Consider the following 26,088-nt stretch of genomic DNA (forward strand, 5'->3'; position numbering starts at 1 on the left):
CTCCCCATAATTCTGGTCCCCTCACTCCTTTCCTGCTTGCATGTCTCGATTTTCTTCCAGTTGAAACCATGTTGTGTTGAAAAATAATATGCCCATCTTTTGCCTCCTATTGAAATAAAGAAGCTGCCAGCTCCTTTAGTGGTAAGAATCAAGACCCATGCATTTTAAAATTATGTTTAAGGTATTTTGATTTACCCAACATTCAAAATTAATTTCAGTTGAGACAGGTATGGCAATGTCCTCAAGTTGGCTGTTAGTATTTCAGTTTAACATGTTAAGTCCAAAATCATAATACTTTGGAAGAAAAAAATCCAAACCACAAACCCCAATATTAAAGCATAATCATAACAATTGGTGCTATTATTTTTCTTAGCTGACTTTCTGAGCTTCTGAAGACCTCAGGTCCAAGAAAGTCAGTGAGACAGGATGGATCAATAACTGGATGCGTGATTGACCCTTACTCCAGTTTGTATGACTGACATTCTCCATGATCCTGAGAAATTAATTTCATGAACGCACTCTTTTTTCTTTCACTACCCTTTCACTTACTTTATCTAATCTGATCATCTGAAAACCTAAACAGAATCAGCTTTTATATGAGTTTTTACAATGTCTAATGCGAGAGACCCAATTTTGATTAGGTCCTGCAGACTTCACTGCAGAATAAAACCAGAACATATGATGTTAAAGTTGTAAAAGAGAACTACCCCATTTTCTTATACTGCTAACCAAAGATTTGCAAAAATATCATCACTCTGTCCTAACCTTTAAAAAGACAGACATGTAACAGAATAATTCATTCAGGATTCCAAAATTTCAGGATTTTTTTACAGTTGGATCTGATTATAACCATTTTATTTTCAACCCTTTTTTAGTGTAACAACTACTTTTCATGGCTGGACTTCCTATGCTACAGATATAACATCACTTAAAATAGAAAATGTGGTTGCCTGGAGCAGCTAAAAGCCATGCACAATATGAAGTCACTTTTAGGATAGTGAATGTCTTAATGAGTCACAGGATTAAAAAAAAACCTAGCCAGCAATGGGAAGGTATGATAGCATCAACTATCACTTACACAAAGAAAAAATGATGACAAAGTATGGGATCACACTCATCTGTTCATCAATGAGTCTCTCAAGGGCATCACTCTTATGTGTTTCTGAGAAATAAATAAAATATGCCATGCCGAGGTCATCACAATTACAATTCAATTGCTTAGCATGGCCAATGTAAACCAAACCAAACCAAACCAAACCAAGAAAAAACCCACAAAACAAACGATAATCAAACCCACGACACATCAGGCCTGCAATTATAAAGAAAATCACAAGGAGGCAGACAAACACCACAATCAATTAAATGCCTAAGAAAAAGGAACGAAAAAGAATATTCAGGACAAGTGAAGATCTCACAGAGGATAGTTAGAACATTTTCACTTGTTTGTGTAATGAAAACTGATGGAAACTAAAGCTCTTCAGACATTTTAAACAGATTACAAGGAACTGAATAACTGAATGCTATGTATTTTCTGTTTGCAGATTTGTCTTTGTGAAGAACTAAAAAATATTTGACACTGGAGAGGTCTTCTGCACTGATCAGCATAAGCAGCACCTTGACTTTAGATAACTTTCTGCAGTCTGTGAGCTCATTTGGTATCAGTACTTTCCTTATTTCGTCTGACGCTTCCAAGTAAGAGAAAGGAAAAACAATAGCCTGAGGTGTTTTATAGACTGGAGAAAGGCTTTATAACATAACAACTGTTACACTGAACTTGAAGCTGATGGCAACAGCTCCTGCTGTGTGTCTGGGCTTAGATATCCACCATGAAAAGCTTGGTGCTGTACCAAGGGAAGTTCTGACAACCATAAAGTCTGCTGCTGCATCTAGCACTATCTCTGCATCGCATTCAATCTGTGCTATATGGAGATGACATTGCCTTTGGAACTTACATAGGAAGTTATTGCATTACATCTTTTTCCAGAAAAGCAACAATAACACTCAAACAAAACTCAAACCCTACAAAGCACCCTGCAGTGAGGGCCCCAACAAAAGAATGCCAGTCAGATTTGTATTTTTCTGGACATACTCAGAATAATCGGCACACTTGCACGTGCAGAAGTAGCCTAGAATTTTTTTGGTGAACAGTTCCAATAACGCTTTTATTACTCAGACTTCTTACCTCTTCATGGCATTGCTTTCAGGACTGGCAGAGTGTTGGGGTGTCTGATCCAACCCATAGGAGTAAATAATATACAATGACTATAATACAATTTCACTTCCTCAAATTTATGAGATGTAGGTTTAATTATAAACTCCAAGACATACTTTTTGCATGACCTTCAGCAAGTAAATACACTGTAATTCTAAACTTCAAGTCTCTAGGCTGGGCATAACAAGACTTATTTTTTCCATTTCTTCTGTGTACTGGCTTGCCGGCTCTTCAGAGATAGGATCTTTGAATATATATGGATAAAACATCAACATTAGAAAGTACAGTTTCCAGTAACTGATGTAAAACAGTCAGAGGGTAGCTATGGTTGAAATTAAAAGGAGTTTTTTTAAGACTGACACACGCATTATCATGACTCCTCACTGAACACTTGCAGATGAAATTGGTCTGTGCTTATAATTATCAAGACGCCTACATGTGCCTGAATATGCAGCAACTATAGCACACAATTTCTGTCTGCGCTGGGCCCCTGTATCACTGCGACTGCAGCTTATTAAAAAAAAAAAATAATCCAACAAACACAAAAGAACACCACCAACACAACGCATCGCAACGATGATAGGTACAAAGTTTAAATGAAGTGAGAAATTTAAAACTGGGGAAGCCCCAGACGTGTGACTACATCAGCCTGGGGAGATCATGTGCCAAAACCCAGAAATGATTCAAGAGGAGCTGTAATATGCTTACAATCCATTTATTCCTGTGCCAAAGAACTAATGTTCTTTTAAAAAGCTTTTAAAAGCAATACAATATACCAGCCAGACATAAAGCCATTTGTCCTTGGTTGCTTAGCGATCCTAGAAGAGAGATGTAAAGAAATTCACTGGGCCTTTATTCTGATGAATTCAAAAGGTTACATGCTATTATCTAGTCTTATCATTAAATACGTTTAATAATATAGTCTTTTAGAAGGAAACTATTCCTTTGTACTATTTTCTACGAAAAAGTCTCATTAAAATGTGGCTACATGGAGGATATTGCTTACAAATTCTTTTCTAATAACGTCAAGAATTAGTAAACACCACCAAGGTACATTTATCGTGTTTAAGGATGGTTTACATTTCAGTGATTTAATCCATCTATTTTTCCTCCATCTTACCTCTACAGGATTTTTTTTTTCCCTTCACTTTCCACAACCCACAAGCTTTAGGGAAATCTGCTCTCTTCATTATAGGCGAGAGAAAATTAAAACCTGCCAAAGAATGGAAGCACAGAGGAACAAGTACAGAAACGGAGAAGGGTGCAAGCCTTCTCTTTACAAGTGCCCCATGGTAATCCAGCGCTCAGAAATGGCAAGGAGGAGAAAACAGGGAACAGTTCTTGCCCCAGTCTCCTAGCTCTCAGGTATTCTGAGGCCAGAATATTTTTCAAATAGGTGCAGTATAATTTTAGTATCAGTCCAGGAGGGACTATTACTTAACATTTACCTTAAGGTGAAAGACTGCACGGGAACACTTGTGGATTAGTTGACATGCTGCTAACTCACACCCTAAAAGTAACTTGGTTAATTTGCCCCCAAAAATCTAAGTAGCATAATCTAGCTCTATAGAGATGTAAATTAATTCCCAACATACTGAAACAGATCTTCTAGTCTGACTCTCTTCCAAAAAAAGTTCTGGAGCATGGAGTGAAGGCTTGGCCTCCAACTGCTTCCCCCCATGGTGTAGTGCAGCAGGAGCTGTAATCCCATCTCCTCATGCTCTCTCTGGCAGGAATATTTTCACCACTCCAGACTCGAACTCCTTCCCTTGATGAGTTGCAGGAGAGCACCACGTTGCAGTAAGCACCTCACACCCTCACTGCTTGTCGTCAGCAGTGAGGAACTCTGGGCTCCACACCAATGCCACTCCTGCCGCACCCAGGGTATGTCATGTATATAAAAGAGGGTACACGGACAAAAGGACAACTCATGGACAGAATAGCTAAGAAGACAAAAAGATTTTTTTTTTCTTCCCCCCCCACATTTATACAGTTCCACCTCTACAGCTCCATTCAGCTAGGTGTCCTTTTTGAAAAATGCCCTCCTAGATTTATAAACCCTGTAGGCAGTGTACAGTAAGGTAAAAAACATGAACTGACCAACATTTAAGATTAATGGTTGTGATATGCATATGTGTCTATCTCCTCTATTAGTTGTCATATATCTGGTAAACAGATAGTAGTGAATAATTGATATTTAAGTATACTTAATTATACTGATATCAGTATATTATACACTCATTCTAACAGCTATTTTTGATTCATTTCAGCCCAGGTTTATACGGGCTTTTTCACTTGTACAGCAGCTGTCTTTTAAAAAAATGCATCATTTGTATATTTTACTTTATTCTTTTTCACGTTATTTCTCTATCTTGGCCTTGAGTGCCAGCAAGTCTCTGCACTGTACTTGTCCTATGGCCTCACTCTGATGTCAATCCCCCCCTGATTTGATTGTTCTCTCTTCTGGCCACACAGTGTTCTCACTGTTGTCAAATTCCAGCTCAACTTCTTTTAAGATAGCAATATACCTTTACGTATTTGGTACAGTCTAAATACAATTTTGTGTGCCATGTAAATTGGAATTACATAACACAATAAGGGAACAAACGTTATCTAAGAAACTGAGATCCCAAGTATTGAAGTACACTACCAACTCCATCCTGCCATAATAACGGCTCACATTGACCTACCACTGGAAGAGGCATAGCTACAGGTTTCGTGGGAAAATTATTTCAGAGCAGAATCTTTTGGTTACTAGCACCTACAAAGGAGATAAAGGGAGATCGCTGAGCTGACAATATTCAGATCATCACTGATGGATTTAATTGACAAGAACTGTCAGGATTCTCTAGGATACTTCAGAAAACCTCTGCAAAGCACAAGTAGCTCAAGATACGGGTTGGCTGCTTATAGAGTGCTTCAGATTCCTTCTGTTTTGTGACACTTAGTTATGCTGAAACCTTAGTTCATGTTATCTTTTAGAAAAGATCTAATAGACAAAGAACACAGAAGCCTCAAGATTTGTTTTCCACCGTCTTATATATGAACGGTTCAGGGCGACACCAAAATTATGAAAACAGTCACAGATGTCCCAAAGTAGGATGCAGAGATTTGGAAACTGCCTCCTGCCTCCATCCCCTGTTTTTTAAATCAACAGAGCTACATGCCTAACCAAGAAAATGACATTTGGAAAGTATCTAGAAACAGATTATTTTATCAGATCTTGCTTGAATTAAGACTGGATATTATTCTTTTAAATGAATGGGCCTGAAACTTATTTAACTCCGTGGGTTTAATTTAAATATCTTCTGATTTACACTGGGGTAATGAGGGGATAAAGAGGGTAGCATAATTTCAATAATGTTTATACTTAGGCTTAATTTCCTTTAAATAGTACAAAGCATCCTCTCAAAGTTTTCAAAATGATGTCAGTGTGAGTCTATGGGGTATGATGTTACAATGTTGGAATGAAATTATGTCACTGCAAATCTATGAAAGCAACATTTTAAGTAACGAACCAAAGCTATATTAATGTGTTAAAAATTGTGAAAACAATCTGAATGGAATAAACAACTCTGAATAAAATCAAGATATTACAGACCAGAAATTATTTATCTGAGACTGTGATCATAGCTCTTGACTATAGATCCAAATATATATATAAATCTATATATATATATATATATATATATATATTTGGCTTTAGAGCCAAATCCAGTCAAGTGCAATCTGTAGTATATTACCTAAATTCAAATCCACCATAGTTCAAGTGACTGCAGCTTGCATGGAAGTCTTGCATGGGCCAAATTTGGTCACAGCAGAAATAATACTGGAAAGAAATAATAGTGTACCAGGTACAAGAACTGGAGAAGAGTGCAAATGGTTGTAGAATTTAAAACACATCAGGTGGATAAAATTTACTCCTGATACTACATGAAAGCAGGAAATCCACATCTGGTTACTCTCCCAGCTTCTAAGAACAGTCATCTAAATGCAAATCAGAGGTGACTTAATTGCACTGATGAGGGTAGCATAAGCACAAGTTCACATATGACAACACAGCTGCACGATCTTTCACTATTACCAAAATTTTTTGCTCTACCTTTTCCTTCCCCTTGCTGGGATCAGATTAGCACTCGCAGTCATCTTGAACTTCCAATGCGTTTGAATCTAAAATGGGTTTACTCTGAAATTATAGTGCCATAGAGAAATGAAGGATCTGCATTTCAGCTTACAAAATGTATGAATTTTACATATTAAAGTTGACTATTGCATTTCACACACATAACTGCTTTGTCACAGTCATTACACCCATTTTTGGGCCTCCTTACCAGCACCCCATATACAGTCTTACACTATTTACTCCAACAATTCTGAACATAACTGAACAATTACAGTGATTTCAGTTCTCAGGAACATTAACAAATATTTGATAACGTTCTAAACTGTACACATCTGATTTTTTTTTTTTTTTTTAATCAGGCATTTCCTTTAAAACAGTTTAGTCTAAAGTGAAATTCAGCTGACATCACAGTCTCATCTAGTTTGATGTGTAATGTTGAACTTTTAATTGTTTTGACACAAGTCTACTAATACATGGATATGAACCTGCCAAGATTTACCAGTTTGGTACATTTGGGTGATAAAAGAGAAAATACTGATGTTTTTATTCTCCTCAGCCCTACTTTGACAGCACATCTGATATTAAATTTGTGCCTAATCCTCACTTTTCCACAGGATGGATCCAGGAAAAAATCATGGTAATACTATCACTTTTGTTCTGCAGAATTCCAAGTTTATCTTTGGAATGTGTTCTAGGACAGTTTACTGTACTGTATTTTCATGACACCCGTGAGTGGCTGACCAGGTGCCAAGGCCTGAAATTCATTCAAGTGCTGTGAGTGCTACCAAAAAAAAGCCACTTCCTTGGTGTGGAAGTTAAGATAAAGAACCGATGGGGTCAAGTAGAGAAGAAATCAGACTTAAACAGTGCACAGATTTTTCACGTCATGCTCTTTTTCTTTGGGATATTTAATAATTTTAGGACTCTGATAACTCTCCTGACACAAGAATGAATTATTTAAAGTTAGTATTAGTAATTTAGTTTAGTTTTGATAGCTGCCAGCTGTAACTTGACGGCACTTACATTTAGTCATATGGAAATCCCCAGTTGTATATATTCTAGTATGTTGGATCTCTTTGCACTCATCAGTTTTATATCTTTCCGCAAATACCAGAAGAAAGATCTTTTTAGGTTCTGGCAAAGATCTTGCAATGGGAAAATGTGCTAGTTGCCAAAAAGGCACTGATTACTGTAACAGAGTAGCCTGGAGTTTCTATCCTTTCCTTTTTATTATGTTAACTTGTTTCTGATTTAGAACTGACTCTCCTGGCAAAGGTGTTTTCCTCAGTGCTAGTTCGTGTACAGCCAGACTGTATGTGACTCTGTGGTCTTGGAGTACAGAGCCCAGTTTTCACTTACTCAGAAGCACAAATAAATGGTATAATATTTAGTTCACATTGCAGGAGATAGAGCGGGTACACATGATAGGTACAGAAACAGTACTCCTATTGCAGGTATGCTCCTTATCCATGATTTCAATAGCAGGAACTACAGAAAACTCCTTTAAAAAAAAAAAAATCCATCTAACAAAAGGAAGAACTATCTTTAAACAAATCCAGTATGCAAGGATACTTGCACACTTCAATACATCTTGAGATTTCACTTCCTTCAGAAACGTGATTTTTGCTTACTGTCAGCATAACAGATTTTTCTTTGATAATGCTCCAATAGAGAATTTAATGAATGTTTACAAGATGACCTTGGACAATGATAACGTTTGTGACTGGAGGGTGGAGGTTGGAGGGGTTGTTTTTTGTGGTTTTTTTTTGTTTTTTTTTTTCCTGGTAAAATGATCAGCTGATGCTCCAGTAAAGCCTGAAAAAGCTATGGAAACATTCTTGGCTGAAATGCCTTCTTAAATATTCTCTCAATCATTGAGGCTACATCTGAATTGTGGGGTAGACCGCACTTCTGATGTTCCATGTCTGCATGGTGTGCCCTGGCCATATCTTAATTCATGAGAATGAAATACTTTATCTCCCCTCTTACTTTCAGGTTTCCACAGAAAAAAAGCCACAACCACCATAGCTGCATACTCAATGTGGATATTCAAGAAACCCTGTGTGCCCAAAATTACATCTACTTTATAATCTAAGCATAGTCAGAGCTGACTAGAAGAAACTACTGTTGCAGCTCCTAAAAACCTTACCCGAGTCTACAGGTCTGTTAAATTATTATGATCCCTTAAGTCCATTCACAGAGAACAAAGCATTATTTTAAAAATATATACAATCTAAGCATGAAAGCGTGACAATTCTTGTCTTCCTGAAATCACCTATGAAATTCTACAAATGTAACATACTAAACAGTGAATGAGTGCATCCTTTTAAATGAGATACTAAAGGCCTAAGTTTTCATGTCAAGAGTCCTGCAAAGAAATCCATTACAATTGTATGACAAGTTAGATACAGTCACTAAGCCAGATCCTGGTGGCATGTATTTTATGAAAGAAAATCAGGTCTTATTTCAAAGGTACTATCTGAGAAATCAGCTTCTCAACCAGCACTGGGGAGATTCCTTTCTACTGATTCCTTGTGCACTGATCTTTGTCTTCACAGTGTCTCTCACCATATGCTATTTTAATTTATTCTTTTCACTACAGTGTATATGTTCTGCAAAAGAGTTTGACTAGATTAGAAATAGCATATAGACATAAAAATTTCCAATTCAGGGCCAAAAGAGAGAAGATTTAATCAACATTCCCTTCTTAACATGTACAGTGTTTAAAGGGCATGGTTCTCCCCTTTAATTCACCTTGGGTGTTTAACAATCACCCAGATAATATATATTTCAAAAGCAGATTGAATTTCATGGTCCTTGAATATTGTAGAATATTTTAAAAGTCATATCGAAGTGAAGAAGAGAAAAAAAAAATATAGAAAATGTGCAATTTCACAGATTGCTCTTCAAGGTGGGGATTTGGCAGGTTTGGATGTCACCAAGAGGAGGGGGCTGCACTCAGGTCAGTCAGAGCATTCAGGTGACCAGCTTACATACAGAAGTAGAAGGTCAGCTAGCCTGAATTTGCTTGAAGCCATAGGCATTTTGTGGAGCAGTTAGGGCACTAAACAGGCCTTTAGGCTAAATCAAGAGCTATTTCTCAAAAGGAAAAATTAAAAAAAAAATAAAATCTAAGCTTGGAAGACTGGGGGAGTAACTAAAAATCCAATTGTAACTATTGGAGAAACAATGGTGAAATTCAAGCACCGTGAAAAGGCAGAAGACTATTTCTAAATTTGAACTGATTCCTTCTCATCCTGTTTCTTACAAAGTTCACAACAGGGCCTACAGACTTTGCTACCACCAAAGTACAGCACAGAATGGAAACACAGAAGCACCCAGCTGGCACAGGAATTATACCTGGGAGCAGGTATAAGTGTGCACGTGGTAAGTGAAGCTGCTGTCTGACGTTATTGCAGATCAGTGTCCAGCAACTCAAGCTATCAGCTGGACACTACCGCTCTTTGATGTATTTTGAGCTGACATCACATAAATTTTAGTCAGAGGACTATGATAAAAGTGTGGCAGGTGTGTGTTTGTACACACCCATGTATAGGTGTACACACACCCCCTCACATAAAATAACTGTGCCCAGGTAGCATGGTGCATAAAGCAGATGAGAGTTCCTAAATGCAAATATATGTATTTAGGTGGTAGGTCAACTGGTTCATAAAACATCTTCCTAACATTTTTTTCCACTTCCGTACTATCACTAAAGCCAAAGAACTGTGTGTTGTAAAACAAACCACCTTCAGACTGGAGAGTCTATTAGGCTAGTTTTAGCTTTCATTCTAAAAAGACTGCTTTCAAAATAGTTTTTCTTATTAAGTTAATCTTGAAAGTGGGAACTAAATATTAGGATAAGACTTAGATTTAACTTCTTCCCTGATCATGGATAACCTCAAGCAATAGCTCTAGACAGAGACAAAGCTACAGAGATTTTCCCCTTAGAATAGCACTGCTAATGATAAGCACCAGTTCTAAGAAAGGCTTCCCATATTATTTTCTGCTCATTATATCTCTTAAGCAGGTATTATGCATTTTCAACAGCTCAGAAACATTTGAATTTCTTTTGGGAAGACAACAGTGTAAAAATGTAATTATTTCTATTTTCACATCAACATCATATTTCATCATCATTATAGACTTCTTTTTGTACTGGACTCTTTATTTCAGTATTAGCAAAATGGAGATATTATGTAACAATTCCTGAAACATCAATACATTAATATTCACTAGAATCTGCAAAAAATTACTTGATGTCTCTAAGCCAAATACAGCCAGACTCTTGGCTTCACTGAAGAACTCACTGACCAACCTTTTATATAGAAAGAGATACATTGCCAGACCTGGATCAAACACTTGATCTCCAAACTTCCTACAGCAAAGATTTCATACCACAGACATCATATTGCACAACATAAAGCTTTGAGCTTGAAGGCATCTCATCTGGCTTAACCCTCAGGCCAGCTTTTTGGACAGAATTGAAACCCCAGTAGAGAAAAGACAGAGAAGTTAAAAAAAACCAGTATCACAAGCTTAGTCAGTATGTTAAGGGTGTTTTGCAATGCTTTTCACTAGCTGGAAGAAGGGATCTGGCTGTTTAGCACGTTTAACAAAAGGTCTTTCCCCTACAGTTCTATACATACTCAGGTACTCCTAACCCACTGGGGGTTTACTCATCCATACTACATTTTTTTGCACTGATGGGATTTGCTGAAGCACTGAGAACCAAAGAACCAACTCAACTCCAGGTTTGGGTTTTTTAGGTTTGTTTGGTTTTTTGTCACTGGTTGCAAGGGAATCACACTTAGGTCAAGACCAAATACTTAAATTATATCTGATCAAAAAAATTCCAAACCAACCAACCAACCAACCAACCAACCCGCTCCCCCACTTTGCTATTAGTTTTCCTTAGTTGGAAAATATGTTCTAATGTTAGGCCAGTAAGACAGTAACCCTAAACAATTTAGCTACACTATACCTGAAACTGTAAAACAATGAAACACAATTATCAATACATGCAGACCAGGCTTTCATGGACTCCTTCAAAATCAGGGCTTATACTCAGAGCTGTCTTATGTAGGACTTTCTGTAGCATCTTTTGCAAACACCATATTTAATTTAAACAAAAAAAAATCCCCAAACCACCACTCTACCAAAGCAGACTAAAGAGAAGGAGGGGGACTTGAGAACAATGTACACTTTCAGCATGAAAGCGCCATGATATCATTCTTTGGCTTGCTAATATATATATTTTGAGAGACTGGGGAGGGGAGGAGGGAAGGAAACAGAAACAGAGTTCTTTGTACCCTTATGAAATGCCAAATGACTCCTTCTCCCTCTTGCCCCTCAGTAAATCACAGTGTTAAGTAACATGAACCAAGAAATTAGCACAAGCAGCATAGTCATTTCTGAAAAACCTGCTTTAACTAAATTGCCAGCCTGTCATTTTACCTGATTTATGCGGCTCTGGTTAGATGATTTTACACAGAATCCCGAATGCCACTGTAGTTCTACATCTTAGACACAACAAAATATAGATATTTAAAATACATACTTTTTGCAGAGAAGGTTTTTTAGGCCAGCTGGGATTATTCTGATGTTCTTTGCAATAGATGTCTGTGTTTTACATGTATACAGAGAAGAAATCATAATAGTAATTATGCCTTGACATCAGGAGGTTGGGGGGGGGCGCATTCATTTGGGGGTTTTTAGCTCAAGCTGTAAACTGTCTTGGAGTTTATTTTTAGACATTAATTTTACTTTCCACTCACAGATCCCATTGGCTTTAACTACTTTTATTTTTTTTTTTTTTTTTTTTTTTTTTTGAGCAGACTGGAAAGATATTTGATGGCACATAGAAAATGAACACCATTCTAAACATGCCAAAAGAGAGAAATTGACCTTATTTACAAGTGGAAATTATAAGCTGTTGGCATTTAACAGGCTGCTGTACCAGCCAGGAACACTTAGGCAGCCCAAAGGCAACATGTTGCACTTTTTAATTTTTGCTATGCTTTCCCATGTACAGCAAAATTAGATTGGGCAATTAAAGATGGTCTAATCAATGCTCGTTTCGAAAAATCCACTGACATGAGTTTTGTAACAAGTTTAGCAAATAGCTGCTTTGGTTTCCACATTGGAAGTTTTTCCCAGAACAGAAAAAAAGCCATGTTAAAAAGATATACAAAACAGATTGAAAATTTTGTACTAACAAAAAGGAAAAATGGGAGTGGCTTTTGTTCACTTCATGTTTATATTCGCATAACTAAAGCGTTCCAGTTCTATATTACCTTCCCTACTTCCTTGATAAATCTCAGCCAGCTAGCAGAGTATCAAACCAGGAATACTGATAATCCTGATGGATTTGTGCTGGATTTTATTTTTCCCCCACATTTGAATCTTTTATAGACTCACTTTTTCCATGCTTTCAATATGGAATTTTACTGATCTATGTTGAAGTTGTAAAACTTTTAAATGTCTTATTAGTTTCTTCTAATTTCAGTTTACCTGCCTGCCAGTCCTTACATCGTAACACTGTGGGACCTCAGCAACATCCGTTTAATGGATGGAAAGTGCTTACTCACCTAGAATGATAAGGAAATTACAATAAAAGTAATTGTGAAATACTGTTGCGGACTCTGGGCAGCTTATTTTCCACCCGACTGTTGAATACCCAGGGAACCAAATGATTCCTTTCAGTTGTGTGTGCAACCTTATGAAGGGTCAGCTTCACCCAGGTGCTACTCTTCATGACTGTGTCACCAAGGAACATCTTCATGGATTGAAACAAGATTTAAATACATGGAGGATGGGAGCCAAACCAAAGCCAGAAAACAGAATATGAAAACATCAGTAGTTTTGTAAGACCATAGAAAAGGGTAATACAGTTGGAAGTATTATGAAACAGGTCCTCAAAAAGTCAGTCAGGTTCCACAAAAATATCAGCTATTTTTGTTTCATGTTAAAAAAACCAAAAGAAATTGTCCAATACAGTGAAAATGGATGAAAAATGAAACAATACAGATCATTGTGCTGATGATCAGATAATAAACATTAAAAGCATCAGCAAGATAAACTTTGGAAATTTTTGACAAGGAAACATTTAGGTTACAAATTTTAAAATCCTATCATGTAGTTAAAAGAATTCAGTTTAATTTTCAAAACAATATTCAAATCTTAGTTTCAAACACTGTAGTTGATCATAAGTGAGCTGTGTCAGTTTAACTGGTTGGGTTGGGCTAGCTAATGGCAAAATATTTCTCAGGTACAATATTGAAATAGAAACCTGAGGTGTAAAAAGAATAACTAGTAGAATTTAAACTTTTTTGAATGTGTTCCCTTGAAGGAAACAAGGAGAGATTCGAATGATGAAGAGATACTGTATACTGTATCAGGTAAGTTGAGCAGAAATGTCTTCCATGAAAAGCAGTGTGGTATCAGTTTAAAAAAAAAAAAAAAATTACAATAGACACTCATTTTGTGACTTAGTTAGGTCATCTTTAAGCTATCTATAAATATGCTCCATATAAAATAACGCTAGTAGAAGGGGACCAGGAAGCTGCCAGTTGCTAAAGGCAAAAGGCCCTGGCCACATGTCACATCCTGCCACACCAGAAGCATTTGCAGCAAGCAGGCTTATTTAAATGCATTATTGCTCTAACAGAAAGATTCCAAATTGTGTCTGGGAGGAAAGCTGAAATTCAGACGTGTAGAGATAAAGTATTATACATCTACCTCAATCAAAAGAAAAAAAAAAAAAAAAACAAAAAGGAAAATTTAAAACTTGGGGAAATGCAAGGTTTCAGATTGGGGGCTTCTGGGGCAGAACACGAGGTAGAAACCAGTTCCTCTACAAAAAGCACAGGTAGCCTAATGTGTAAAACTTTGAGAACGAGGCACAACACCACTTCCTTTATATTTAGAAAATCTTCTGAGACTGTTAAATCTTTCTTCAAATGAGAGGAATTTATTACGGCTATGCATTCGCAAATAGCTACAAACAAGTCCCCTTGTGAATAAATAATTACTCTGAAATACAGTAATGTTCATGTGAAGTTAAGATGGTCAGACGTTAAAGATATGAGAAAAGCCAGACTGTCAAAAGCTTTAGGTAGTAAATGGAGCAGAGGAAGCAGCTTCTTCTCCCTATTCTGTATTGTGATAGTTGAAAATAAGATCTTAATGCCAATTTTAAAAGGATACTTAACGTTGTTTTAGCATTGTTTACAAAAGCAATCACAACCTAATAACTAACAGTAAATGGCATGTTTAAAGCAACAGTTCTGCCTTTCTTTTTTATAAAGTACAAATACCGTTGTATCTAGTTGGGTAGACAAAAGGCATAATTTTGACTGTAAAACCTAAAATGATCTAATCGGTTCTGATTGTCCTTATCTAAATAGAGTGTTTATAACAACTGAAGCACTTCGGTATCTGCTGCCATGACTGAAATACTAACTTCACAAAATAGTATAATTTTAATGATCTGGATGGATTTTTTTTTTGTTTTTTTCTGAGTTGCTTTTTAAACCTTGGATGGTAAATCCATTCCTGGCAAGTAGAAAAGAAGGCATGATAGCACACCACAAAGCAGTCTGAATCAACTGATGCTGATTTATGACTTGAGGAACAATCTATATCTGGTCCTCAGTTTAATAGTGGCTGTTTTTTGGAAACACCTTTCAGATAGATAGTTGAGTCTGGGATCTCTGGAGTTTACTCATCTTTGCCAAAGAAAACATTTGCTGTATTTAATACTTCCTTAGAGCCACAGATTCTTCTTGTTTTGCTCTGTGTTTCAAAAATTAATGACAAAAATAAAAAAGCAGAAGAGATGCTGCTCCTAAACTTCCACTGAAATAAGCACAACATGATTTAAAATGTTAGATCAGTTTTATGTGTATTAGGTCTCAATGAGATTTGCAAAACAAGCTAATGTTAAGAAAAGGTTTAAAAAAAGTTTTAAAAATTTGTGCCTTTACCATTTTAAAAATCAACCTATACAGGACAATCACAAGAAATCACTTCTGGACTTAAGTAAAGAAAACAACGTTGTTTTCAGATAAGGATAAATAATGGCATTGGGTATATATTTTAACAGAACTTCATATCTAGTTTTAACTCCAAATTGCAAATCTGGAGAGTCTCTAATTTTTATCCCTTGGTTTTTGTGGGCTACCACTGATTTCAGTGTTTGTCTACCAACTTAAATCTGTCTCCAAGTTGGCACTTACTCTGTAGCATTCATGTGATTATTAATAAACTTTTCATCAAGGCAAAAAGGTGGTAATTATAGCCTCCTTAATGTTCCATTGCTAAAGAAGTAAAACTATGTGAAGAAAATAGCTTCTGTCAAAATTCATTATTTGATGCACAAAGCGTATAAGCAGACTTGGACTCAAAAAAATGCTACTTCTAATGCCAAGAAGAAATTAAACCAAACCACAGAAAATAAAGTCAGGCTCAAATGTTGACCTTGGTTGAGCACTTGCAATTTCTATTGCGGGAGGAGCCATGGAAGCATAATTTCGGTCCCATGTGAACTGGGGTAGTCATATGCTGCAACTATTTCCATTCATGACACAAAGATGTCACACGTTCAAGCAGCAGAAACAGTAACTGATACAATCTAGTCTAGGGTCTGACAGTTACCCAAGGAGAACTAGTAAACCCTATATTTTAATCTGCTAATGTATTTTGATCATAAGCTAAATTTTATATATGTTCAGCACAAACAGCTTGAATGGGGCAATTGTCATTATATGAGAACAAAACACACAATAAAATTAGAATGCACATGACCTTAAAACCTCTTTCCTTAATTTTCTCTTACTGTAAACAAGAACATTTGCCAACCAGTTTTCAAACTATTAACTTAAATTAGCAAATAAAATTTAAAATTGGAAGTAAAAATAACTATTAATACTGTGCTAAATTATGAACAGCAAATTGGATTTCAAAGGAAAATTTTATTATATTTACAGAAATCTAAAAATCTGCACTTAAAAAGCATTGTTCAATATATCCTAAAAGTATTCTTTCTATACTATTGCATATATATGATAGATACACTAAATTTATCATGACTATTTCATAGTCTTCAGTTCCTAGACAGATTAATATTTCAAGGTATATGTTACAGATAAATGTCTCGTCGTTTTATCCTTTCTCTCTGTAACAGTTTATTCTTGATAAATACTTTTTTTGGTTTTTGAAAGAGAACTCAATTCCTACTGACTCACAAATGCAGCTGAAATTTTGTTTTGGTTTTTATTTCTTCTAAAGTCAGAACATAACACCTCAAGACAGAATCTCAAGAAATCAGTGTAAAAAAACCCCAACATAATTTAGAACAGAGATTATCACAAATTGATGGTTTACTCTTTATATTTTTAATCTAAGAGATAAATAATAAAAAATGCCATGTAATTCTGTAAATTGATTAACAATTCAGTTAATCAAAATAATAGAAAGGAATTGCTTGTTCCTCTCCACTGAAAGAATCCTGTAGGCATCAAACCTAAGCAACACTCATGCAGCCCTCAGATTCTAAAAATCAATATTCCTATATTAAGAGAACAAAAACCAAAAATAAAAGCTTATCTTCACCCTGTCTCCTTAGGAAGAGTAGGCATCTCTCAATTTCTAGTTGGAACAGACTGGTGATAAATTCATTTGTATGCAAATCATGAATGTTCTCATTAAAATACAATGTTCGGTATTTCAATGTGATAAAGATGATTTGGAAATAAAGCATTTACTACTTTTCTACTGGTCACAATTAGAAGGCAGCACAGAGGACAAACTCATCAATAAACATATGGGATAAAATCCTGCTGCCTTTATTTATCATCAAAAGTACACGCATCTGCATGTTGCCACAGAGGTGCAATGGAGATTCAAAATAAAATATACTGGACACAAACAGGTTTTAGTGAACAACATGAAATCATAAAAGCGTAACTAGATGCAACAGGGGGAGCAACCATTGCTTTCACACTGATAAGAGAGTGACAAATAAATAACTTTCTGATATGCACTTCAACTTGTTCCTGTTATTTCAGGAATGGAAAGTCCAAACCATGTTGTATTAAATATTTATAAAGCCTACATATAATTTTTGTTAAATCATGGCCGATGTTCTATGTAGAACCATCATTTCTGAGCCAAGATATAGAGTCCAGTTGGAAATTCCCATATAAACTATGAGTTCGTTTAGAACGTTACCCTAACTCTAAACAATACTGCAATAGATAATCAATGCACTTTTATGCCTGAATCCTAAATGTTCAGCAAGAATCTCTGATGAGCAGTGCAGAAACTTTGGTTTACTGATGCGTTGTGGTTCAACAACACATAAGCCTCATTTATTGTCCATTCTCTAGACAGTAGTATGAGTTATGTTCATAGTGTAAAAGTATACTTTACACAAAGTATATCACAACAAAGAATTGGGGTGGGGTTTTTTATTTTTAATTAAGCATTGTATACTAATTATGTAACGCTACAGTGAAGATATTAACTTTAATTCACCCCATAAAATAGTAGTATAATTCTATAAAAAGATAGATGTACTTACCTTGATGCAGTATTATTCACATTACTGTCAAGCAAGACCTTTCCACCTCATCAAGGAAGAATTTTAAATATGAAAATGTAAAGCTCAATACTATCCTTCTTAAAGAGCAACACTACAAAGAGCTGCATCTCCAGATGTAATGCATCAAGCTTACTAGCTCCAAACTGAGAGCATTAACTGCCGTCTCATCGTTAATGTAAAATGTATTAACGGCTAGTAAGTGTTAAATGGATTCTTACAAATTTATTAGTCTATTAAATAGAACCACAACAAGAAAATAACTGAACAAGAAGGAAATAGTTTCCCCTATTAACACTTTCAGAATAGAAGTTATGGGACACAATCTGTTGTTCTCAACAATAAACTATAAAGGCTTTTTAATTTTGCAAATTCTTGTCTGTAGACTAATGATGGAGTGGATTAGCAGTCTATCTGGGCTCTTAGAGATGCAGATGTTGATCCAGCACCTTTCATATAAAAGGAGTCCGAGGAAAAAAAAAAAAAAAAAAAAGAAAAGAAGGAGGAGGGGGGCAAACAGCAAACAGAAGACGAGTTATACAATTTGGTCTATTTTTGTATTCTCAACATTCTACAGGAAAAAAAGTGCCTGAAATAATACAATCTATAATATCTAACATATTTATCTAACTTTGTTACTCATCTTTATTGACCTTTAAAGTATTGAGAACTTTTTGTCTAATTAGTTACCACAGAGCAAACACTGCGGAGACTGGTGTGCAGGGCAGTTTCACCTTGGAACATTCTTACCGGAGAGGAAACCCGGGCACCCAGGGAGGTCTTGCCTTGCCGTCTTCAGCTCTTGCAGTAAGAGCACACCAAAGGCTTCCTCAGCCCGATTCACATAAGGAAGTCAGCTGAATTTTTGGGTGGTGCTTTTAAAGATATTACACACACAGCTTCAGAATACCCTACTGCAGCTTCCTGTTCTGAGCCACCTCCCAGGGGAGATTTCTCTTTCCACCGAACACGGGGAACCTAATATTGCTATAACTTCAATTCTAGGAGCCTAAATTATAAATACCTTGGTAGGAAATGACTGCAGGTGCATTAATCGTTTCAACAACTAGAACACGACGCTTCTTGAACATGCGTTATATCTTAGAAAAGCACAATATGATTTGCTAAAGACTTTTCAAACGTCCAAGTGGAGTTCTCACTGTGCAATACTGCAGATGGGGAGACACAGGGAATTAAAGAAGACGCAATATTTAAATGTCCCCAGAAGGAGGTCCCTAAGTTAGTGAGGAAAAACTGCTGAGCCTGTCAGCATAATGCTGCATCAACACATGCTGTCAAAACATTTTCAACCAAGACTAACAAGAACATAATTTGGGTGAAACTAAGGAGTAATTCCACCACTTATCCATTAATTTAGCAGCTAAGAATTTGACTTACACAGTTGGGGTTTTTTTTGGAAAGAAGTTTACAATGAATGCTTTCAAAGCATTGTTGCTCACAGTATGAATCCCAAACTATCCCCAACACACACAAGTTCTAGACACTAAACTAACATGAACGGCCACACAAAAGAAGCATGTCAAGGAAAAAATACCTGAAACAAAATAAAGACAGAGAGGGGGGAAAGAATTATTTAATTTCCAGTACTTTATGGGTTTGGCTAACCCTCAGTGAAAGTCTGTCAACCATTTAACTAGGAATATCAAGTCTTCACAGAACCAGATAGTGGAACTGTAGCTGCTCTTGTATTCAGCACAAACACAGCATCATCAAGTACAAGTAAACAAAGAGATGTCCATGGGCTTCTGGCTCCATGAAGGCTGCTAGGCCTGAACAAGAAAGACTCAAGGCAGGAAGGGGAAGGAAAAAAAAAAAAAAAGACAGAAAAAAAGGGGAGAAACAGGAGAGAAAGTATAAATATGAGACTAATCAAGCTGTAACTTAAGTTGGAAGAAGTCTGCCTAATGTCACTCAAAAAATTAATAGCAGAGTTAAGAAGAAAAAAAAGATATTGTCTGTCCTACAGGCAGCACTGGGCTCCAGTCACCCCACTGACATGTTCAGTATCACTGTTTGTCCAAGAGCTTGTGAGTCTTGCGGACTGAATTTTATGGGCCCTTTAAGGACTTTTTTTTTTTAAAAAACAAAAAACAAAACCTGAGAAGGTTGAGAAGAATTTCACCTTCACTAGCAGAAGAAAGACTGAAATGTGCCAACTACTCTGTGAGGGAAAAGCAGTTGGAGAGGAATTGGCACATAGTAAAAATGTGTCCAGCCACCCACTGCTGGAAGGTCTCCAAAACCACCTTATATCTGGGACATTAATTACGCCTTGACTTTGAACATGCCTTTCCCTGGGTTTTTTGCAGTCTAGAGCTGAGAGTTAGTATGTTCGTTTATAAGCATGAGGAGACAGAGATTAGAAGCCCCAAGAAGAGGCCAAGGACTGTCGCTGTCCTGAGCTCTGAGATGTGTTTTCAGAATTCACTCACAAGATAACTCCCAGGCATCCCACTACCTCTCCTTTGGAGTTAGGTCAATTAAAACGCCTGATCTGTTTACATTTTTGACATTTTTAAACATCCCTGAAAAGTATTTGATATGGATAAAGCTCTAGGGAAGGAATTTCTGTGCTAAAAAGGTAAACTATTTTGTAGACTAGAAGTGAATAGACCTGGGAAAACCAGAAGAACTGTTAAAATCATTGGAATAAGGAAGACAATAAAAGACAAGTAAATTATGCTGAAAAAAAACCCCAACCAAAACACAGAAGTACAACAAGCAAAAGCTATGCGCATGACTTATGCATTTGGATTGGAAAAGAAAACCACACATTTGAGTCTTGAGAACCATATAATCAATCTTCTTTACTTTCTTCCTTATTATTTACAGTTCTTAGACGGTGTATCATTCCTACCTGGATGATTTAGGGTAAAATATGCTTCCGAATATTACATGAGTACTTTTTTCTCAGCAGGAAGAGGCAATAACATACACCAGACTGTCTGCAGAGTGATTTTTATATATATATATATATATATATATATATATAAATAAAAATACACACACACACACACACACACATATATATATATATATATTACACACACGTATTTTGATAGCGAATCCCAAGATAAAGTTTCTACACAGGTGCTGTAGCAGGTAAATAATGCCTTTCATTTCCTGGGATTTAGAGGAAGCGAGTACTAAACATTTTATTATTACTACAGCAAAACAATGCTAAGTGAAATTAATTATTAAAAATACAAGGTCAAAAAGTGTAAGAGTAATCATGTGCTTATCATCTGGTCTGCAAGGTAGAGAACACCTATATGTTATAGAAAAAAACAACAGACTTCAAAGCCAGGACCCATTATATCATCTGCTCTGACTCCAGCTGCAGAAAGAAATAATTTTTCCATTGTGCAAAACCCGGTTTTAATGTTATTATGGGTATGGACCAATGTTGTTTCTGATCAATGATGTTTCTGAGAAGCTTGCTAATTGTGAAGTGCACATCCTTATGAATATACACTGTAATAAACAGAAGATAACTTGAAATAAGAATATTTGCCATTGAAACTGTTAAAAATTACCTTTAAGGTCTGACTGACATTTGTTACTATAAAAAACTCTATTAATCTAAGTAACTTTTTTACTGCCTTCTCCAAGAAGAAATCATTTCAAACTCCATGACTCTTTTTTCCAAGTTAAAAACACATGCGTTTGTGCAAGTTAAGTTTTCATGACTTGTTATTCTTTATTTTTAAAAATAGGCTTATTAAATCAGTTCTCCTTTGAAAGATTAACGCTTCTTCCCTAGAAAACCTCATGGCGTAACGGTAAGATCTGAGAGTGAACAGGCAAATAATTGATTGTATACGTCAAAAAGACAGAGATCTCACTAATTCTAACCAATGTCTCAGTTTTAAATAAGGTAGTAATTTAATTTACTCCGAGTTATTAAAATTATTGTAAAACATGTCTTGCACCATTTTTGTGTAAGCAGAATTTAGACTCTTTCATTCCTATATGGCAGAAAGGAAAAAGAATTCGTGAGCAGATAACTTTTTACTTGAAATAAATTTTTAGCATCTAAGCCACCACAGCATTCTGGTAAGCATGTTCAGTTTATGCATTACGGAACTACTTCATGCATAAAGAACTACTTTTGTGACACAAATTTTTGTCAGCAGACTTAAGTATCTTAAAGTTTTCATGGATTCTCATAATTTCCATTACTTCATGGTTTTCCATAGTTTATTTTAATCTCAAATTGAAACATTTTTCCATGTTAAAAAAAAAAAATAAAATCTTTATTCAAGTAATTTTAATGGGACTGACCCCCCTGCATTTTGCTCCATATTCTAGAGGTCTTTTTCCTTAAACTTACTTCAGATTGACATGTGTAATTTTTTATGTGATTTTTTTGCATGAATTCTCTGTTTTGCCTGGGTTTATTTTCTTTGATGTTCCTTTTTCATTTGTTTCATATACAGATAGAAATTAACAAAAAGAGGCAAAAAGGGGGACTTGGACTTCTTGTTGGGTATTTTTGTGGTTTTGTGGGTTTTTTTTAAAAGAACTTGTAGAATTAGAATAAAACAAATTTGTTACAGATAACATTATTAAATAATTTCTGAAAAAATCTTAACCATCAATTAATAGGAGCTTTAAACTTAGCTCTTGTAAAGTTTTATCACATAGCATGCTTGTAGCATTACTGAAACTATATAGGTTTTAAATACTACAGAGCTTACTGGAGAAAGCTAACAGACAGCAGTGGGTATACTAATTCAAATTTTAAAAATGACACTTTCAATTCAACTGGAACATGCTGGGTTATAAACAAATGGCATATACCTGGCTGTGTCATGCTGGGTAAAGATATACAACGTAGGAGGAACTATGTCAGCAGCACCAAACCGGTTACAAGACACCAACAAAATTGTCAGGTACACATCTCAAATGTGTTTTGTCACAAGTGTCCAAAAGATTCCAAACAAAGGCTAATAAATCTATGTACACAATAAGAGCATGTAGAATGAAAAGTAAAAACTTACCGTGATCCAGTGAAGCACTCTAAAAGGTTCAAATCAACCAAAACCAAAAGACAACCGACTCAGAAAAAAAAAAAAAAAAAAAAAAAACTGAAGTTCCTGGCAGGTTTCCAGTGATATTAGTTTTGTAAGAATGATCTCTAATACTGCAGTTTAATGTCTAATCTATATTACTGTTATTTTTTGGCACAATTCAACTTGGAATGCAGTAGCGTGATATGAAAAGGGCGTTTTGTTTGCAAACTTGGAATGAAATCTGACTTGGACTAGATTGCACAATAAAGAAGCCAGCAAAAGGGAATTTGACACTCACCATTCTGGCAGAAAAATATAAGTTTCGCAAAACTAGAAGATTAAAAATACTTTGACATTGTTACTTGAAATTAAAGTCAAAAGGAAGAAAATGTGTTATACCATGCCAGATTACTGAGATCTTTAGTTAATGATCATTACCTTCTTCAAAATCATTTGAGGCTAGTAATAAAGCTAGTACGTAAAGATACTGCAGAATTTAAAACAAAAAGTCTCCCTGGCTACAAAACAGAAAAGCTATTAATCCTTTATACTAACATGTTAAATCCAAAACTATCTGACAAATCTTGTATTTCTTCTTCTTTCTAAGCTATTACTGAATTAATTAGGAGTTCTCAATTCCTATTCAGCACAGTACTTAAACATGTTGTCAACTTTACACACATGAGAAAACCTAAATCTTTATCTAAATTTGACTTCATTGCAAGTTAAGCACAAGTTTATGACAGAACTGGCATTCTGGAGTTTTGCTTAACTAGGAACTTCACTTCTACAGATGGGAGTCCCTCTGACTTCTTCTGTTCTCACAAGTGCTAAATAGTGAGTTTTATCAGATTACAGTTGTGTGCCTTTAGAAAAATAAGGCTAAAAGTTATTTGAGAGCAAGAGCTATCATTTTGTCAAGGCATTACTCAAGGTTAGTACAGGTGGAGAGGAAAATGTAAAGCAGCATAGCATGAATCAGATTCTGAACCTACTACTACAGAATGATTAGGATATTTTCATTATTACTACCATAAGCATATATAGAGAAGAGGATAAAGATTACGTTTGGATAGTATATTTGTGCTAACTTCAGCCAGATACTAAAGCTAGCAAATATTTATATTAATGATTAACTTTGTGCTATGGGAGTTAATATAGTACATACAAGTCTGAAATACAACACTGGGTTTGGAAATATATGTTAATCAAGTGAAGTACTATGGACACTAATGTTTTGCTCACTCTAGCAATATCTGTTTCCTGATCCACTAAATAGCATCAGTCAAAACAAAGTGGGATAAAAGCTGTTTTCATGCGGTGGATGTTGTTTCAAACCCAACTGAGAGGAAGTCATCATCTCCATTTGTGAAGGCTTTTGGTTGCCATTGATCAAAGACAAAACAAATTCAATGACCTAAAGTTAGAGGTATCTACCACAGGCTAATAATTCCTTAGGTCAGTTATCCCACTGTAGTTTATTTCCTGACATGGTCATAAAAATGAGTCAGTGTTAGTTAACACAAAAATATCTTCTACTGTTAATCAGTGATATAAGTTGTAAAATGGAAGGTGGCAGATACTAGCAATTCACTACAAAATAAAATACAAAACCTTTACCCTAATAAAGAGGATCTTCTCTCCAACTCTGTATCTTCCTTGTGAAAGACGCTCCACACAGAACTTATTAGGGCATTTACAAGGTGGATCTTCAGAAATGTGTTTAACCTGAAAAACACAGAAGTTATTAATAGAAGGTGTTTAAAATAGCATGTGTAGTAAAACATTCAAGAAGACATTTGCCAAAACATGGATCTAAGTCCTCATTGATGATATTTTCTTATTTTTGTCTTAATTTTGTTAATATCTCCGTAATCTTGGACTATGGCGCTTCCAATATCAAAAACGATTTTACAGCTGTGATGACATAAAAATAGGAGACAAGTGTCACACAGTTCAGCATAAAATTTGCACTGTTTAACCCAAGTCAAACAGTTTGCTAATTTGAGTTCAGCATCAACCCTTTGTAGATGTGTTCTCAGTATTTTATGTTGAATCAGCTCAACTGTTAAGGTGCTAATATAGCTGACAGGCAAAATGAAGATATCATAATGATGTAGTTTTCCTTCTAAATAAATATAATAAATATAGAAGCATCTCGCTTATCAATAAAGGACCCTGCCAATACCTTCACTTGGCACTTTCAAATAGTGCACTAACACCTTAAAAAAGTATATAGAGAATAGTGTGACATAATCACACATCCATGACAAGATGCTCCTCAACCTTGGTACCTACTCTTTGATGATCTCCACCTGAGGGCATTAGTGTAATCAATGGTAATTTAAAGGGGCCTCAAGAGTACTCTACTCCATCACTGCAAAGAATAAGGGCTGAGAAAATACAGATGAAAACTAGACTCTTGCCTTTCATCAGCTGCATCAGCCTGACTTCAGCATCTCGTGAAGGCTTGGCCTTCCATGTGCTACAAAAGGCATTAATGCTTAGCAAAAGTCTATTTTGTACTCTTCAGTGATCCGAAAGTAGCACAGCCATCAATGCCAAAAGAGCAGATCTTGTTAAGAAACTCTTATTTGACATTCAAATCGCACTACTGCATAGGAACAGCAATAATGAGTGCGGCATTTTCACATACTGCAGTTTTCTTGGGTGAAAACTGACCTACTGTGGCAGTGTCAGACAATGTAAAATGCCAGAGGAACTTCTAGAGGAAGTTTTGTCCACTTCAAATAGTATTCCACTTTTCAAATCCAGTTTGTAAACCAAGGTCTGTACAAAAGGTTTGAGGTCTGAGAAACAGTATTTTCAGAACAGCTAACAAATTAAAGTCTTAAACTGTTTCAGGAAAAAAAAAAAAAAAAATCAGGGAAAATATATGACACTGATAAGTGCTTGGGGCTATCTTGAATAAATGAACAGTAAAGACTTCTGAAGTACAACAATTGTTTTTAAGATCTGCTTTTAGAATAAGGTTATAGTATGTTAAATAAACCAGAAATAAATTAAAAGTTAACCAATTATTGTTTCTATACTAGAATAGAGAGCAAAAATGCTTTTGAAACTAGCCCTGTTGACTGATTAAAAGGCTTTCCAT

General features: G+C 35.7%; 1 protein-coding gene across 4 annotated transcripts in view; it reads right to left on the bottom strand.

The window, feature by feature from the left end:
• The window catches only part of GAS2 (growth arrest specific 2), an 89,090-nt gene that overhangs the window by 14,143 nt on the left and 48,859 nt on the right, over positions 1–26,088 (bottom strand). For all 4 annotated transcript variants that reach the window (XM_026850897.1, XM_026850894.1, XM_026850895.1 and 1 more), the window contains one exon: positions 24,594–24,701. In XM_026850897.1, the coding sequence (XP_026706698.1) occupies positions 24,594–24,701 (108 nt within the window). The remainder of the gene's footprint in view (positions 1–24,593; positions 24,702–26,088) is intronic.

Source organism: Athene cunicularia (assembly GCF_003259725.1).
Source record: "Athene cunicularia isolate RWA chromosome 5 unlocalized genomic scaffold, athCun1 chr5_part3, whole genome shotgun sequence".
NCBI lineage: Eukaryota > Metazoa > Chordata > Aves > Strigiformes > Strigidae > Athene > Athene cunicularia.